General features: G+C 38.9%; 1 protein-coding gene across 1 annotated transcript; it reads right to left on the bottom strand.

Annotated features, from left to right (window-relative positions):
* Positions 1-126: 126 nt before the first annotated feature.
* On the bottom strand, positions 127-18,747 carry LOC123969514 (equilibrative nucleoside transporter 2-like). The gene is made up of 13 exons (XM_046046982.1): positions 18,629-18,747; positions 17,338-17,393; positions 17,172-17,253; positions 14,674-14,822; positions 14,424-14,563; positions 8,166-8,300; positions 7,737-7,834; positions 4,747-4,822; positions 3,987-4,093; positions 2,693-2,801; positions 2,277-2,362; positions 1,275-1,471; positions 127-1,049 (listed from the first exon to the last, which is right to left on the bottom strand). Exons 2-13 carry the CDS (start codon positions 17,367-17,369, stop codon positions 938-940), a joined length of 1,323 nt encoding a protein of 440 aa, XP_045902938.1. The 5' UTR covers positions 17,370-17,393; positions 18,629-18,747; the 3' UTR covers positions 127-937.
* Positions 18,748-19,230: the final 483 nt, after the last annotated feature.

Below are 19,230 nucleotides of genomic sequence, written 5' to 3' on the forward strand. Positions count from 1 at the left end.
ATGCACGAAAATACCAAGGCAAAATCCCAGCACATAAAAAAAAAAATCCTTTTTTAATAAAGCTGATTTCTGATTCTGATTCAACCCGGAGCTGACGTGTGAAAAGAAGAAAGAAAGAAAACACAATAAAACTTTAATCTATTTTATTATGAAAGCAAAAAGAAATGTACTTTTTAGTTTATAATAAAATCGCATAAAACACAGCATCATCATGGTAAAAAAAACACACTTTTTTTTTTTTTTTTTTACAAAATAGTAACAAGCAAGAACAAACAGTATAAAATAAAATATAAAAACAATTCCCTGACAAAACAATTCAAACAAAACATCAAAAAATACATTTTAAATATAGTAACTTGCATTTTCCCTTTATGTGTGTTAACCCGTAAAGCTCTCATTGGTCGAGACAGATAGCTCTTTGTAGCAAATAGGAGTGCTGTGTTGTGTATCTTTAAGCAAGCCACTAAAGGACAACATTTTTAGACTTCTGGCTGCTTCGGTAGGGAACCGGAGGGTACAGATAAATAATTTGTGTTGTAAAAAAAATAAAATACAATTTTATGCACGCTTATGCTCGCACAATGATATCAAAACACTTCATCTAACCTCACAGATTAGTGTGCATTTGTGTTTAGCCGCTTTCTTACCTTTAATAAACTCTATTTATCTCACAATAATAACTTTAACTTAAATAATCCAGGTACAGTCAGTTTACTAAACAGTACACATTCAAATATCTTTTTAAATGCTTTGCTTTCTGAGGGGCTCTGTAAACAACGAAGCAGACGTGTTTATACTGGTGCACAAATATGAGTCTTCACTATTCTGAAGATGCTCACAGAATAATTGTCCTAATACAAAGTGCTTTTACTTGGATGCATATGAATTAGCATCATTTTTTTTGACTTGACAGGATGAAACTGCTCGTCCCAGTCGTCTAAACCGCTTTTCCCAGCAGGAAGGAGAACGACGCTCCCAGAGCCAGACCCAGAACGAGGAAGAAGGTCATCAGAGAGCCGGCTGTCTCACAGTCCTTACTCCGCACCAACCTGGAAACACACAGTTACAACATGTCCACATTCACAAACAGTAACAGCCATTTTGGTTTTTCATCATGGGAAAGAAATTTGTCACTAGAAACAACCTGTCCTCACTCCCAAGTTGTCACATATGGACGTATGGTCAAGACCAGATTCAGACGTCAGGTCGTAACGCACTGTGGAGCCCCTTAGTGTCGTTTTCAGAAAACGGAGGGAATTAAAAGAAAGACTCACTGTGGAGCGTAGGCCATGCAGTGGCTCGCCAAGTATCCGTTGGAGAAGGAGAACAGGGCCATGATGAAGACGAAGGCAGCGTCGTGACGGAAGAGGATGGTGAGATTGGAGTTCGGGACGTTGCACAACATGAGCAGAGGGATGAAGAGCAGACGGGACAGCACAGCGGCAGGAAACAGAACGCTCCCCTTCGAAGGCTGCGTGATACATCAACAGAGTGATTTAGGAACTAGGAATTAATACTACTGTTCAAAAACGGAAATAGCCAGTGGGGGACAAAATATTCAGATCCTTTACATAAGTAAAAGTACTAATACCTCACTGTAAAAATACTCTGTTACATGTAAAAGTCCTGCATTGAACTTATAAAGTGTGTAAGTATAATCAGGATATGTGACTGTTGTACTATTATATATTAGTTTGTTATTATTCCTCACCCATTAATGTAAAAGCAGGATGTTACTGCTGAGGGGGAGCTTATCTGAACTATTAATTAACTAATAATTATTTTCATTCTGAATCAATCTGCTGATTATTTTCTCCATTAATCGCTCAAAATGCCGTCACAGTGACCCAGAGCCCAAAGTGATGCCTTCATAATGCTTGATGTGTCCAACCAGCAGCACAAAGCTCAAAATTGTTACAAATATATTAAAATAGTTAAAAGGAAAAGCAGCAAATCTTCACATTTGTGGAACCATGAAATGTTTCTAATGTATAATTTCAATATCAATTAAATTATCCTGCCAGCTGTACTTGTATAAACTGTAATTTATGACAAAACATATTTTATTAACTCTTCACATGTTTTGTGTGTAAAAATTTGTAAAGTAACTGTCAGGTAAATGTAGTGAAGTAAAAAGTACAATATTTATAGATAAGTAGAAAGTGGCTTTCAAAGAAAATACTCAAGTAAAGAACAAATACAGTAAGTCAGTGTACTTAATTACTATCCACCACTAGAAATAGCAGGTAACTCCTGAGAGCAGGCAGCAGACTCACCCATTGGACGAGAGATGGGGAGCTGCGGCCGGCAAAGTCCATGGCGTTGAAAACGATGAAGCAGCAAACACAGGTAAACACTTTCTCTGTAACAGATGGAGAGCAGGGATGAATTAGTGAAGGATAAAACCACCGGACTTTGGCTGAAGCAACAAAGTCAGATGTAAAAGAGTTTCAGGTCTGAAGTGTCTGAACTAAGAAGCTGACTCTGCACTTCACATCCTCTGCATGAAGTCTCTTCAGTCAGAGACTCCCTCAGCTCTGCAGTACTAAAGACTGCTACAGGAAGTCATTACTTCTCACTGCAATTAAAATACTCAAAGACTTGGCATCTGAATGCTGTTTATGATTCGGAAACTCGTAATTACAGTAACTCTGATCTCATGTAAACACAGCAAAATGATGTGAAGTCTTACTCCAGGCGGCGTTGTCCGTGTAGACCGTCTGCACTCGGACTGTGATCACGGGAAACACCGACAGGGTGACGGCAAACACACACGTCACACACGCAGCCATCAGCCAGATCTGCAGCACACACAGGAACATTCAAGATTACTAAAAGGCAAACGTGACATTATACTAATTAGAGTAAAGTATAAATGTTTTAAAGTATTAAAATGTTAAAGTGCATGGTGAAAATATGGTTATTGATTGAAAAGATGATTAATGGTAACTGAGACACAACTACTTTAAAATAGCTTCCTGTGTTTGTGCTCCGCAGCGTTGCCACACAGCAAAAGTAATCACTAAAGAAAACAAAGCAGATTTTGCCTGCGGTTGTTTTAACATAGTTTTATATCGCCAGCAGGCGTTTGTGAACGCTGCTCTATGTGCCTCTACACATGTGACTACAAAGCCAGTTTATCACCTTCTACTATCAATAAAATATATCTACTACTGATAAAAGCAAATCATTTCAATTAGGAAGTAAAATAAAATTAGTTATTAGGAAACTACAGATCTTATAAAAGTGTCTTACTTTAGTGTGTTACTCAAAATACAATTATTTTTCAATTGATTTTTAAATGATTCAAAAACATTTCTAAATAATGTTTTGCCAGCAGAATGTGTCAGTATTCAGTGATAACAAATATTACTGCGACCACTACAGAAAACTGCAGATGAACATTTAATATCCAGGAATTCACATCAGCTACAAGAGGAGTCTGAAATTTAAATAAAAACAAGGGCTGATGTTATATTTGATTTGATATTAAACAACCTCCTGTTTGTTAACTGTGTATGTATGTTGCATTTGATTTAGTGTTGAACAGGGCGCCGTTATGTTTTTTTAAAATAAAATATGCATCAACATGATTTTCTTTAATCATATAATCATTAGAAACTAAGTATTTACTTGAGCCAGCTGAAGGCGCGGTGCACATCCATCAGGACGGCCTCGTTTAGAGCCAGAAGCCAAAACAAACAACGAATTCAGGACAAATTGTTAATTTTAATAATAAATTTGTCATTTTAAGTCAACTATAAACTGAAAATGTCAGTGTTTTTAGAGGATTCCAGCTCCTTCAATGTGAGGATTTGCTCGAACATGCTGCACAATCTTTCAGTTTGCTCGCTGTTTTTGGTCAGTCAGTTTTTTTATTCTGATTTCCTGTGACGGCCTTGAATCCATCTTTTCTATATATTTATATAAATTCGAAAAATAATAATAATTATAATGGGACAAACAGTGAATGAAAAGTCGTTCACCTTCTTGAAGACAGCCAGGACGGAGGAACGCTCCTGACACTCTTCTGCCTCACTGGTGAGCTTCCCGTTGGCCTCAAGGTCTTTGCCGTTGTTCAACACTTTTTTGTCTTTAAAAGAAAAAAACATTTAAAATGAATAAGTGATTAAGTTAATAATGTGATAATCCAAACTGACCTGGAGCCAGTTGCACCAGCTGTTCAAACCCAGCCTAGTAAGTGGAGTAAATATATTAACCTCACGAACAAATTCTTAAACAGAGATTAGTTGTGAAGCTAACTGACAAAGCTAACGTTAGCCTGCTAATATAAGGTAGAGGGAAGAGTAAACGGTCAACGTATCGGACCTGAAACTAATGATGGAGATCTTGAAATGTTTAAATTACATTTCATGAAATTAACAAAAAACCATAACATACCTCAAATTAGGAAACATTTTGATAATTACATTTGATTAAATGAATTAATAACGTCGCTAAGCTTAGCATAATCAGACATGTCCCACTTTCTGTTGATGATACAGTGACTTCCTCTTTACAAAGGTGATAGCTCCTGATTGGACAGCGCTACAGATGTTTCCTAGCATCTGATTCACACATTACTAAAGTCTATACTAGTTTAGACATTTCTTAAGTTTTTGTTTAAACCTGATTCAATAAATCACTAGTTTAGTCAAAGACAATCCTGGACCTCTGACTTACATCAGCTGAATCCCTGACGTAAAATTGGCACGCTGCTAAATAATACTGTATAAGTGAACCGACCTGTACTGTTGAGGATTTCCTGCATCGTCTCCTCCTTTTCAGACTGACTTCTGTTCAGGTAAAAACGAGCAAATTCCTGCAGAGGAGAGTCAACAATGTCAGAAGATTGTACTGTGAGTTCTACAGAGCCCCTGAAGTCTTGAAAGATTAAAGATATATATATAAACACAGGTGCATCTAAAAAAACAACAAAAAAAAAACAAAACAAGAATATAATGGAAAAGTTTATTGTGAGCAGCTACTGCTCACAATAAACAGCAACTGAGAGTTTAAAGGCTCAGGAAACCTTTGTAGGTGTTTTGAGTTAATTAGCTGATTATTATTTTATTTATTTAAAAGAGACAGTTAGAGCTGGACAATAAAACAATAACAATAACTATCGCGATATCATTATTTTCAATAAAAATATAACAAATGTTCAATAAATGTTTGATTTTATTCACTGGAATCACACAAGAATTAGGACTTCATTTTTTATTAAGATGTTTATGTTGTTGAGGAAAAAGGACTGAAAAAAAGCTTATACTTAATTTTACTAGTGCATATTTGAATTGTTTTGAAAGTTCTACCTCAGATTTGTGAAGTGATCCACTGCATCAAGTGTTGACCATAAAGAAGTTTGAAAAACAATAAACCATCAGGTTTCTTCAACTTTCACTCAGGAGAGAAAATCAGCCTTTAAACTCGAAAGGAAAAAACAATTTGAAACTTATGATATTGAAAGATATTAAACTTATTATTGTGATAACATTTTTGGCCATATCGTCCAGCCCTACGGACAGTGCATATTAATGAACATATTTGCTTCTTAGCAATGTAAAAATGGCAGAATTGGCCTGAAGGTCTATTTTCCATCAGCTGTCCCAAGCAGGTCACAAGGTGCAAAACAACAACACAATAAAACCACATATTAAATATACAATGTAAAGATACCACAATGTTCTATACAGGGTTATGTCGATTAAAGTGCTCTATATGCAGTAAAGTGCTAATTAACGTATTAAAGTGCCTTCGCTCTTCTCAGGTCAACATTTCTGTATTATAAAGTCTTTATTGTAGAATTCTAATAGTTTTGAGGTTCTGGAGTTTTTACAAGAGCTGTGTTTGAAACGGGCTAAACTGCTGTCTCAGAAGGTGTCTAATAGGACAGCGAGGCATCAAGCGATGTTCCAAGCAGCTCGAACGATCTCTTCCTGTCTCCTGAGATGACTTCAGACTGCCCCTGAAACGGCCGATTTTGAATGATGCTGCCTGTAGGAGCCAAAAGTGGTGTTTTGTGCATTTTGATATTAGGTGTTGTTTTTTGTTTATACATTGGGTGTCGCTCTAATATTACCTGGGGTTAAGGTTATATAGGTAGCATCCAAACTGTTGGGGGCAGGTGTTTTGACCCGGAAGGGCAAAGGGTTTTTGACCGCTGTGGCGCATTGGCGCGGGAACCTTTTGTTCCACAGTCGATTGAATGTATATGGTTTTTCCGTTGAAACTGGATAGGCTAAATGGACATTTTACTCTGCAAAACTCTGTAAAACAAATAAACTTATTAATCAGCAATACAACAAGTTCTGGAGATTCTTAAACGATATAGTACGGTAACACAAAGAGAAAAAAACAGCGCGTCAGCCAGGGCACTCCTGGGCGAAATCACCTCAGTAGCCCTCAGTATTAGACTGAGCTACTACACTGCCTATTACCCATAAAGCAACGCGTCCGCAGTAGCTTTAGAAAACTGGTCAAGATGGCGGACAAACAAGCCGAATTTGTACACAAATATACGTTTTTATATATATTATATAAGTTTTTAGTAGTTTTCGATTTTTGAAAATCTAGTGAGAACTAAACACTGAACTATCATATTAGCCCGTGACTGTAACCAACCAAGTTTGTTCAGTATGATTTCTGAAGCGTCTGTTAGCCGTTTGCCTTTTCAATAGCTAGTTAGCTGATGCTAAAGCTAGCATATCTTCTGGCTGTCAGAAGAGACGCAAGACGGCGTTCTGACGTCATATGTTGCCCTAAGTGCTGCCTTAGAAGGCTGTTGGAAACTATAGTAATGTAAGCAGAGCTGCCTTCACCTGAAAGTGATGCCTTCAAACTACTTAACAAATAAGTAATTTATTGTGTAAATCAGTGATAGGCCGATGAATCCCAATATATACACAATATATAACTTATTTGTCAAGTAGTGTGTTTAATTAATTTAGAAATTATTTTCATTAGTAGCACTTTGTATGATAAGTAGCACTTTTTATGGGCGGCTGTGGCTCAGGAGGTAGAGCGGGTTGGCCGTTATTCGGAAGGTTGGTGGTTCAATCCCTGGCTCCCCCTGGTTGTGTGTTGAAGTGTCCTTGGGCAAGATACTGAACCCTGATTTGTGAATGAGTGTGAATGTTATTTTCCATTTGAGCACTTAGGCTCAGTGTATGAATGTGATGACTGGTGATGTAGTGTTAAAGGACTTTGAGTGTTCGTACAAGTACGAAGCATTTACATAAAACACTATTCAATTAAAAGTTTATTAATTAATACTTTTTATTAGACCCTGTTTGATTTACTGATTTTGATCAGATATAACATTTGTTACGTGTAGTTCTGAGACCTCACCAATGAAAACATGACATAATGCAGTTTTATGGTAATCTGAAGAAATTCGCTTTCTTCAGATTTCTATGGTATTTCATGATGTATGTAAAGTTATTTTATTTTTACTGTAAAGCACTTTGTGAGCCCTCTTGTCTATGAAAGGTGCTACATAAATAAACTTTGCTTACTTACCACTTACTTATCTGCTGTTATAAACACAACACCGATTAATCTGAAATTATCTTATATCTGCGGATAATATCGGCACACCGATTTATCAGCCGATTTAAAAAATATAAACGGGTGAAAACAAGGTGAACAGCTGGATTTATCTCACTCCGACACAGTTTTACCTGAGATCAATGTTATGTTAATGCAGTGTGTCTGAGCGTGTGCGGTGTCCTCACCAGGTGTGGCAGCAGCAGGTAACACAGCAGAGTCCCCAGAGTGGCGACACACGGCGTGATGAAGTATCCCAACGCAGCCGAGTCTTTCTCAGCGTTACCTGCAGGGGAAATGAAACACTTTATTCACATGTAGTGAGTACACTCTAGTTAAATGTATTGTTTTTTTTTTACTTTACAGACCAGATTGTTAATCTATTAATTACAAAAATTATTGGCAGGCTGATGAAAATAATAATTAGTTGCAGCCCCTTTTTTCTGAAACGTAAAATTATTTGAGTTATTATACCACCCATTTGCCCGAATTTAAGATCTGAAACTCATTCAGAGAGAGAAAAGGTGCACCTGCTTTGTACTGACGAGTCCCAAACCAGCTGTTCAGCAGGTTGTCAGCACAGTTCCTGCAGAGCAAAGTTAGGTATTGTTACTTACTTAAGATGGAGAACAGCATCGCGAATGCAGCGAAGATCCCGGCCAGAGCCTGACCGCTCATGAACAGAGTGCTGTATCGTGGAGGAAACAGGCCGACCATCCCGAACAGACTGCCCTGCAGCACCGCACTGAACACTGCAAGCACACAATATAAGCAAAGATTATAATAAAATACATAAAGTAGTAAAGCATTATGCCTTTAAGGCTGGCGATGGTGCAGAAGATCTGGATCCACTGCAACACATCCACCAATATGTCCCTGAGCAAGACACTTAATCCCTAGTTGCTCCAGAGGCGTGCACCTCTGACATATAAAGCAATTGTTAGTCTCTTTGGATAAATTTCTCAGCTAAATAGTGTTACTTTCGTCAGACGAAACTAAACAAAATATGACGAAAAGTGACGAGACTGAAATGTAATTCATAAAATAAAAACGTTAATAAAATCTCTCTCTCTTTTTGTCAGTATAATGAGACAAAATATTTCAGGCCCTATCTTGTCCCTCTAAATTTTCACTTGAACGGTGTTTTCAGCGTGTTTTCTTCTTCCTGTGCCGACCGGGGCGACGGCTGGTGCGCGAGGAAAACGTTACGGTGAAGGATGCGAACTCTGGTGATGAACACAACACACTAGGGAGAAAGAGCTGTGAACGGCTCGTGATCGCTCCCTCTGGCTGGATGAATATTACCCATGATCCATGTAGGCTTACTACTGCAGCTGGGGGCCTTCTGCAGCGCCACGCAGCTTTCTAAATTCTTCCCTCTCACGAAGAAAAGAAAGGTCAGGTCGCAAACACAGCCGCAGCTGCTGTGTGAAGCGTAATTTTAGCAAAATGGATAACTTTAATATTTATTATTATAACTATAATAAGACAAACATGCCTGATACTTCCACAGTTGGCTGACAAAATTAACATGACAGCTAAATGAGTAAATGTCTGATGAGTCATGTACAACCACCGTCCTCCCATCACCTAGAAGCAAAATATAAATAACATTTTACCCAGAAAGTCGACTGAGTCCGGCTACTGCTGAGCCACGTTTTGGTCCTGTCCGCTGCACAGCGTTAGCTTCCACTGGAAGCGTCTCAGACGCATTTCAGGAGATGAGCACGTTGTTGGCTTGTTGTTATTTTGTCCTTTTTGCGCTTGGCTCCTACTCTGCTTACCAGCGATTTTGCGGGGTTGTCTGCATGGCTGCATGTCTCCCACAGGCAGTATTTCAGAATCAGAGGGTTTTGCCTGATTTTGCAGACATGTTTACATTTTGTTGATTTGGTAATCAGTGCTTGATTTTTGTGCTTCTTCTATGATTAAGTAGGCAATGTAGATAAATGTTTCTTATTTGTTTCTGTTTTAAGTTTTTTTTGTCGATTTATGATAGGGAGTCTCCACGGGATGTTTTATTTTGAAAATTGACCAGATTCTCTATGCCGTTCTGTCTCACTTCCTGCCCAGTTCGATGTGCTCTGTGCAGCTTCACGTGGCTTAAGCGCAAGCCGAGAACTGCATCTTCGGGGACGCGCTGCGTCTGATGGACTTCCATCAGCTGCACTGCTGCTGTCTGTTCTGGACTGTGCCAGCAGGAGTGTGCGCGCCCTGCCAAATTGCCCTCTTGCCTGTAGTTCTTGATTTGATATGCAGCAGAGTTTTCCATGAGCGGAGCACGCATTTCAAACAGCGATATCGCCGTCGATCATGTTCATTTAATTGTGGGAAGCTATAATCGTAATTGCGATCAATATTCGATTAATTGTGCAGCCCCCCAGCAAACACAATCAATATAAGGGTGAACAGTTTACAGGCCGCACCCTGTTCACCTCTACCACACCAGCTTTATGCAAGAGGGTCCAACTGCAGACCTCCACTGTCAGGCCGGTCAGGACAGGAAATACACGTAAAAACGACAAAATAAAAGCGTGCGATTTGACAGGAAACAAATCGTAGACATAGGGAGAGGGTTTTTGTCGTTGATTTTTATTTATTTACTTAGTTACATTGTAACGGGAAACTAGCAGGTAATTCCTACAGCATATTGATTTGAGCCTATTCTACTTAGCACTTAATGTGCCAATGTAGCAACAAAGCCCATTGTATATCAATATATGACGTTAATTCCGTCCATACAGCCACATCCATTCACAGAAAAACATCATCGTTGATTAAGAGTGTAACTTAGCCTCTCTTCCAATCATCCTAAAAGAAACACACACACACTTCTCATTCATAATTTCCCTTTGAAGAGTAATATACTATGGCATTTTACTGCTATCAGCTGAATTTACTAGGAAAAACGGACAACTGTGGAAACTGGACTACAATTTGAGCTTTGTGGGAGTCTAGTATAACGGATGTTATTGGCAGGGATTAATAAATAAATAATAGAAGAATGGACAGAGACTTAATTTCTCATTACGTGGTCAACACTCTCTCACACACAGCAGCCCACTACTTGCCCCAGATGTGTGTGTGATACTGCAACAAAGTTCAAGTTTTAAAAGCCTGAAATAAACCAACAAAGACTACTGCTCAAGGAGAGACGCAAATCCGCCCTTTATGGTATCATATTAATTATTATTAATCATGTCGTAATGACATTCATGCGGTGCGCAGCATAGTTTGTTTGGAAAACATGTTCATTTTAGTGTCTTTATCGTAATAATAATTATATTATTAATTAATATAATGTACATTTGTGATTAAAAATAATGGTTGTTGGTAAATTAATTACTGACCCCCACAGATGCATGTTTTTACTGCTTCAATAAGAGCTCAGACCCTCCTATAGACCGTAACTAGAACCCTGCTGGACTCTGTGGACTGTCAAACTGTAAAAATGAACACAATACAACATGTATACCTGTATCGATAATTTTGTAAATATCCACTTTTTAAAAATGAATGGAGACAATAGCCTACTCTAACAATACTTTTACTTTATTCACTGTACACACACAGATTACACAGTTAGAAAAGGAGTTGGCAGCAGTGACTGATTTGCATGATCCAAAACATATTTAAAAGTCTGAATGCATATATCTACCACTATCAATATTTGTACATCTAAATGTTATGAATCCTGAGGCTGCTTCAATCAGCTGTGTTGAAGCAGGGAGAGAGTAAATCATGCAGGACAGGGGGAAACTTTCTTCAACAAAGGGATGGGAAACACTGTCGTAGTACATAAACTTCAATTCAACTAAGATCAATTCGTACAGCCAGCAAAGTCTTTGCACACTGTTTAACGTTAAGTGTGAAAAGCTACACCGAACGGTCTAAACGATATAGATTTTTATTTTATCTTCTTTTGGACAAATAACTAGTGAGTGTAGTCAACATGTTAAGACAAATGCAAACCTATGCCCTTGCAAAATGCTTTACAAAAACAAACACAAAGTAGCTTCATACAGTATGAATAGCTTACGTTATCCAAAGGATAAAAAAAGCTAATCCTGCTACATTCTGTAATTTGTGTGATTTAGATGTACAATATTGACAGCGGTAGCTATTGACGGCGACCATATACCAAGAGCAATGCATTCAGACTTTACTCAATGTTTTGGATAATGCTAACCAGTCACCTACCGCTGTCGCGATGTGTAGAGTAGCGAAACAACCGAGAATGCATCACGTTACATCCTGTGGGGACAAACTGACCGGCCTGACAGTTGAAATCTGCAGTTGCACCCCTCTCGCTTTATGTCGAGTAAAGGTAACCTGGTATTACGTAAGAGCAGTGATATTAACTAAAACTGAGCAGGATAATCAATTAAAGGACTTAATCTTTTCAACTGCATTTCAGCTTCTACAATTGAGGGGATCTCAACTCCTACGAGGTTTACATGATGTGGATCTAAAGACGTTCAGTGCCAATGTTATAGTTCAAGTGGAAAAACTGGAAAATTAGGGATTGAAATGAGGCACCGAGGCAGAGCAGGTTCAATCCAAACTGTTTCAAAAGGTACAAACTGTCACGCCCCCCCCTCCCCATGTAACCCCTGCCACTGTGACATCTGGTATGTCAGTGCATGGTGTGCTTTGTCTGTCTGTCGGTCTGCAGTGTCTACCTGGGCGGTGGCGGCGGCTGGGTCAGTGTTGGGGTTAGCGGGGTATATTTCTATCTCTAGTCTAGGTTATTTCTTATTTAACCAATTTAATAAACTTAATTCATTCTCAACTCTATTTAAGTGTTGACTCACTAGCCTAATTGAATCGGCTCCCGTTCCCTTAAGTTCTCTTTTCCCCATACAAACACACCTCTGCTGCAAACACCTGCTCTGCTTCCTGTCTCTCTCTCCCTGAATATGTCTGCTCTGCTAAATTTCTCCATCAGCAGTATGTTTTATAAAGTCGGTGAAAACACACAGAACTCGTCTTATGGATTTTTTCACAGCAGCAGGAGCGCTGCATGTGGAGGAGGCTTGTTAATGACTATTGCAACAATAAAAACCAACGTGTTCCCAAATGACGTCTGCACTGGTGTGTTCACTGTGGCTTAAACTATCCCCCTTGTCCGCATGTTGTAACGTAATCTCTGCAAAATGCTAAAATGGGTCACCAAATATACCTGGGCAGTTGGTCCGCCCAAGTAAGTCTGTGTGTGGGAAAGACTTGTATGGGGTTGGTAGGCGTAGCCTTCAATTTCCCCGGTTGGAACTTTTACACACCTGACTACAATAGCCCCTGACGCACCCTACTTAAGATCAGACCCACCTTTCACTCCCCGCCTGAACTTTGTGCCTTTTCAGTACGCTCACGCACCGGCCCTACTGGTGTGCTTTATCTTAGAAACGTTGCTTGTTCTGAGAATTAGTCTGTTTGCCTGCCTTACTAACTGGATTTTCCTGTCCACAGGACCTCCCCTGCAAATCTTACTCTTTGAATGTTGGATTACCCAGTTCAGTCTGCTTTCCACTGAACTCACCAGACCTCTTCCTGGAACAACAGCTTCACCCTCCTGCAAGCAAAACCCCACCGGCACACCTTCAACCCAGGACCCAAACCTATCCCAGCCTCGCTCTTTTTGTTGTTTTTTTCAATAAATAACTTTTTCTCACCTACTCCAGTCTGCTTTTGGGTTCAGACTCTGATACCTGACACAAACAGGGTAGTCAGGCTGGAACGCGTCAAACCCAGACGCACAGTCCAGAAAAAACCCTCGGTATGCTAGAACAAAAGAACAACGAAGACGAACTCCCAACAGACAAGGGGAGCACACAGACTAAACCCAAGCAATAACGAGACTTACTAATTGGGACAGGACAGACACAACACATTCTCACTCCCAACTACTTAAATAAGTTAAGTAACTTTACTTACGTAACTTAAATACATTCAATGTTAACTTTTTGTTTCACACGGGAAACAAAGACCGATCTCTAGGGTCAAAGTCCGCTTTCTGGCTCACCATCCACCCTAACCACCTCCTTACTCTGACTTTTGTGTTAAATATCCTACACCTACCTTTAGTGTTCATAAATGACGCTACAGGGCTTCCACCACTGCACTGTACTATGACGCTAAGGGGCTTTCCAGCGCATTACAAACTGATGCCAACGGGTCTTGACGTCCATATGTGACGACTGAAGAACGTGCTTACAAGGCATTATGAAACAGGCTGACTCCTGTCCTGTTTGTCCTGAAAATTAGACTTAACATGGGTTTTGATCATAGCCTAATTAATCATTAAATACTGATCGTTGTTACAGGTTATCTGTACATTGTGTCAACAGCGTTGTTATGTTATAGCCACAAACAACTGCTCTTTTTGTTTTCTTGTGGTTAGTGGAAGTTACAGTTGCAACGACAGAAAAAGTGTAGCTTCAGGCAGCCAAGGTGGAGAGATCTTCCATTCAATTCAATTCAGTTTTATTTATATAGTGCCAAATCATAACAACAGTTATCTCATAACGTGATTTTCACGTGTGTTAATGTTTACTGAATGTACCGGTAGCCACGCTCCCTCCCCCCCTCATCCCAAATTTCATCGATTCTCATCTGGTCACCCTAGGCAAGGGTCAAAACCAGGCACACAGTGCAAAAGGACATAATAAATTCAAGCAGAGAGCAGACAAAATCAAAATCCAACAAATAAGACATAAAGTTCAAAACACAAGACAACAAAGACGAAGTGGCAACTAAAAAGGGGAAAACACTGACTTAAATACAGCAGTGAAGGGGAGATGGCAAGATACAGGGACTCTTTCTAAATTAAATAACTAAACCAACATTCAACTTAAAGTTGATGTTAATAAACTCACCGTTGATGAACCAGATGGTTGCCATGGTGACGGAAAAGAAAGTGTCTGGCTGCATGTGCACCGGAACCAGAGCGGCGGTGACGGAGAAGAGGAGGAAGATGACGATCAGGCTGGAGGTCACGCGGAGACCCTCCCTCACCCTGCGGAGAGAAGATCACCGACCGACATCACTGAGTTTGTTCACGCCAGCAGGTTTCAGCCTCACGCATGTGAAACTGTGACGGTTTACGGCAGCGTCCCCATAACTCACCACTGATACAGGAAAGAGTTGAGCAGGGTGAACAGCAGCAGGGGCAGCTGGGAAAGCAAGGCCATCCAGCTGTCATAGTTGTAGTCTTTAGCAGCAATGCCTGATGTGCCGTTGGGGGTGTTATCACCTGCGAGACGCCCGTTGAAATACTTAAACAAAGAGAAAGAAGAAAAACATCAGGTAGTAATTTTGATTCAGAATTGTCCTTTTATGCTCAGGTGACTACAGTACAGCTCTGAGACACGTGACCAGGATCAGGTCTTTCCTCTGCAGGAATCCTTCTCCTTTAAATCTCTTCTTAAAGCAACATTATGTAAGATTTGGTTCTGCATTTGTTATGATCACATTCCTAATGATCAAAAACTAGCAAATCAATAACTTTGCTAACAGACATCAAGCACGTTAGACAACACAGGGACATAGCGATATTACCAACTAGTCCAACAGAAAGAAGTCCAGCTTGCCAACAACCAGCAGCCTCTTGCTCGGTCTATGGCTGCAACTAACGATTATCTTTCTAGTCGACTAATCTGCTGATTATTTCCTCCATTAATCAATTAGTTATTTGGTCTACAAAATGTCTCCTGAAGCCTCAAATGTCTTGTTTTGTCCACAACCCAAAGAGATTCAGTTTACTGTCATAGAGGAAAAAGAAACCAGAAAATAATCACGTATAAGAAGGATTTTAAGAGACTATGGTGGGTGGACCTTGGACCCCCGCCCCCCGGAATAAAATTTTGTACATTGTACAAATTAAGAGGCTATCTAGGCAGAACTTTGCACTCTTGTAAACAATGTTGTGCTCTAGTATACTATTTGATCATAAACCCATTGTATAACAATAAATGGTGAAACAGCAATAAAAGTCAACAAACTTATTTAATGTTTTTCAAGCAACCCTAAATCAAAGAATAAAAAATACAATAAGTAATTTCCCTAACATTTTTATTGGTGTAGGTTTTTTACTTTTAATGGACACATGTAATATGTGTTAAACATGTTAAACGAAAAGTGGTTGTCTGGAGTCGAATACCAAAGTGTGTGAGCGTGCGAGCTCACTGCAGCGGCCACAAAACAGAACATTACAGTCTGAAATGTTATTATCAGATGTGTAAAAATATTTTCGGTTCATTTGGAAACCATGGCGGAACAAATTACACTGTTCCATGTGGGCCGCCATGGTCTCGTTAATCAATGGGAAACACTGGATTAATCAACTAATCATTGCAGCTCTAACTTAGTCACTCTCTTTTTCTCTTCCTCTGTCAGCATCCTCTTCAGTCTCTTCACCTCCGCCGTTGGGTGGCGAGTTAGCCAACAAAGCTAGCAACCGACGTAAGAGCACTTACAGTCACGTTACCGATGTCTGAGTGTGATATCTAGTAAGTTTATCAACATCAACTTCAGATTTATAGCAAGCGGCTAAACTTCTGTCTGTGAAAATTCTGTCTGATTTACTTTGCTAACAGCCAAACATCAAGCAACAACACACAGACTACATTATGTTGCTTTAAGAATCACTTTTATCATGTTTTTTTCTTAATGACAGTTTTAATTTTTTTGGTATGGTATTTAATATTATCTTTTGCTCTGGATCTTTTTTGATTTAGGCTGCTTCCAAAAAGTCTTTTTTGCTTAGGAAGGTTCCTACTGAGTGAAGTGACCCGGAAGTATTTCAGTGGCAGTCACGATAAGAGCTGTTCGAATTCTCTAAAAGCTAAGGATAGGAGCCTCAATGCTTCCTTTCATTACTCCTTTAGCATAGGTACACCTGACCATCCTTTTTGAAAGGAAAGGAGAGAATGCGTCCAGCAATTCCTTGCGGCAGCGTCATTTAAAGCATCTACAGTAAATGTAATGTATTATTTCAGTGTTTCCCACACTTTTTCTTCCTATCTAAAATGGACAACGTATCTGGTGGGTGGGCAGGAGGGTGAGTGTGAGCAAGCATTCTCAATGTGACTGGTCCCCTACAAGCCTTTTTACTATCTTGATTATGAAGTAATATATTCCGCCTTTAGATGGTCTGCATTACAACAACACGGGGCGCAGTGTCAAAGATGCGCTTTTTGTAGTCCATCTTCAGAACATTGTAGTTTCATCACGGCAGGTAACGTCAGTAACATCCGCCGTCGCATAATTACGTCTAGAAAAGAGCAGTCGGATTCTCTTAGACCCGTCACCTCTTTTCCTAAGTCCTTACGGATTCTCCTTCACATCTTTCCTTGACCTCATGACGTTTTCCATCGAGGTCAAGGAAAGGTGGTTAGGAAAGGAGATTTTTGTGACTTTTCAGACGCAGCCTTAGTTTATGTTTATTAATGAAAAGCACTTTGTAACTTTGTTTGAGCCGTTATTATCATTTTTATTATTATTTAACGGCCAACATATAAGTCTTAGTGAAGTTGACCACTTAGAGGTAATCTTTGGATACAATCTACAATCTTGACCAAAGGACATTTTTCATCATGAAGAAGAAGAATATGTAGGAGCAAAACCTGAGAGGCCGTCATGAAGAAGTTCCAGGGCAGAAGAGTTCCCAGACCGAGCACAAAGATGATGAGGGCCACAGCATGGCCGCTGTGGAAACAAAACACGTTATTGACCTGAGCTGAGCTGAAGTACTGCGACTTTGTCTGAATATGTTCAAGACATCGAACTCACCGGTCGGCAGGTGGACTGTATTTATAAGACATGCTGTTGTTTCCGTTGATGTTTTTCTGCACAAAAGTCAAGAGAAGTCTCTAAATAAACAACTCAGGTGAAGTGTTTTTACCATAAGTACCATATAGATTTGTTTGAGTTTTCTCATATCTTATTTGATTATTTCTACTATTATATATATATATAAGCTGTTTCAGTGCATCACATTGTATAAACTGATCATGTTTTCTATGTAAAATGTATATTTTACTTACAGTTATGTACATGTAAGACATTTTGCTAATTATAGCTTTACACTTTGTATGTTGTTTTGAGTGCAAACTTCAGGTTTTCTATGGCCAGGAGTCTTCCCTAAGTAAGTCCCTTAACACTTTTTAATAAAGAAGAAGCCAACTTTATCACTCCCTTTTAAGATATTAATTAATTTTTATTTTATTTTGCAGTTTTACACAATGGCATATGGCACTAAATAAGAATGAATGCAGTATTAATTAAGAAAAAAATGCTATGACCAATCTTTATTTAAGTTTTTTAAAAGTTGCATACAAATAATTTTGGTATTTTCATTTACTTAGTACTAAAGTCCTCTTTTATAAATGAGTATAAGTTTGAGTCTTTGCTCTCAGAAGTGTATTTAATGTGACTCATCTAATCTGTGACTCATATTTTGTCCTGAAAGTTAACATTTTATTTATTCGCGCGGGGAAAGTTATTTTGGGTGGGTTGTGATAATTTGGGTTGCTATTTATGCCATGTGGGTGGTTCAAAGAAAAATTGGCCCCTTTCCTCCAGTAGTAACAGCTTTTTGCAATAAAATAATGTTTTATATAGGCTAACTCAAAGACTATCATCTTCTATTATACATTTAATTTTTGTTGATTATACTGAAAAACAGAAGATCGGAGGCGATAGACCGATTATTTTTCTATACACAGGCGAAATATAGCCTGTAGTCTGTAAAAAAACTTACATATTAATTCATGTAAATTGCTGTAGCCAACATGTGGCCGGTTAGGCAACTTAACGTTACTTTGTTAGTTGGGACATTAATTTTTGGTTACAGATTAGATTTAACCCAATTAACGTTAACAGTCTATCCGTTTGTGTGTTAAAACTGTAAGTAACTTTTAATTCTCCTGAAATGAATAATTAACGCGCCTTCCTCCTTTATGGCGCCTTCACATCTTTTCAACACGTGTAGCAAGACTTAATGTGGTAACCCATTCAGAAGTCCATATGAAAATCATTATATTTAGGTAAAAATGATAAACACAAAGTAGACGGAGCTCACCTTTATCAGTTATCGCGGGTCGCAGACAGGTGGACCGGTCCAGTTTGAAGATTTGAATGAATGACACAGTGGCAGCGCGCGTAACTGTGGAGGCGGGAGACCTTCGCGCTGCCTTCCGCATCTGCAGACCTGCAGACACGTTGGGCGTGTCTTAGCTGGAGTATGGGGGATGTTTAAGGCCAAAAAAACATAACAACATAAAACTCTGAGTTACACCGCTAAAGATAAACTCAGGACTTTCAGATACAATTTGGATTTGTAAGATTCTCAAAACATTAATTAATTATTAGTCCATTAATTTTATAAAATCAATGCAGTAACTTAAGTCAGTAAAAAGAGTTACTGTTTGATAAATGACTTATGAGACCATCAAATAAGCTATGCTTGACTGGGATCTATTGATATTTTTATAAATGGGACTCTTAAATATATATGTATAAATTGTTTTGTAATTATGAGAGTTTGAGTATGAGCAGGTGCTCAGGTTAAATTTAAAGACATACCAACACAGTAATTTTAGCTTAAATCATTTTAATTTTAGCAGTAAACTGATAACATTGTCTTTGGGGTGCCACAGTAACAACACCGTAAATACATTTCAC

The sequence above is a fragment of the Micropterus dolomieu genome, linkage group LG01 (genome assembly GCF_021292245.1).
Source record: "Micropterus dolomieu isolate WLL.071019.BEF.003 ecotype Adirondacks linkage group LG01, ASM2129224v1, whole genome shotgun sequence".
Taxonomy (NCBI): Eukaryota; Metazoa; Chordata; class Actinopteri; order Centrarchiformes; family Centrarchidae; genus Micropterus; species Micropterus dolomieu.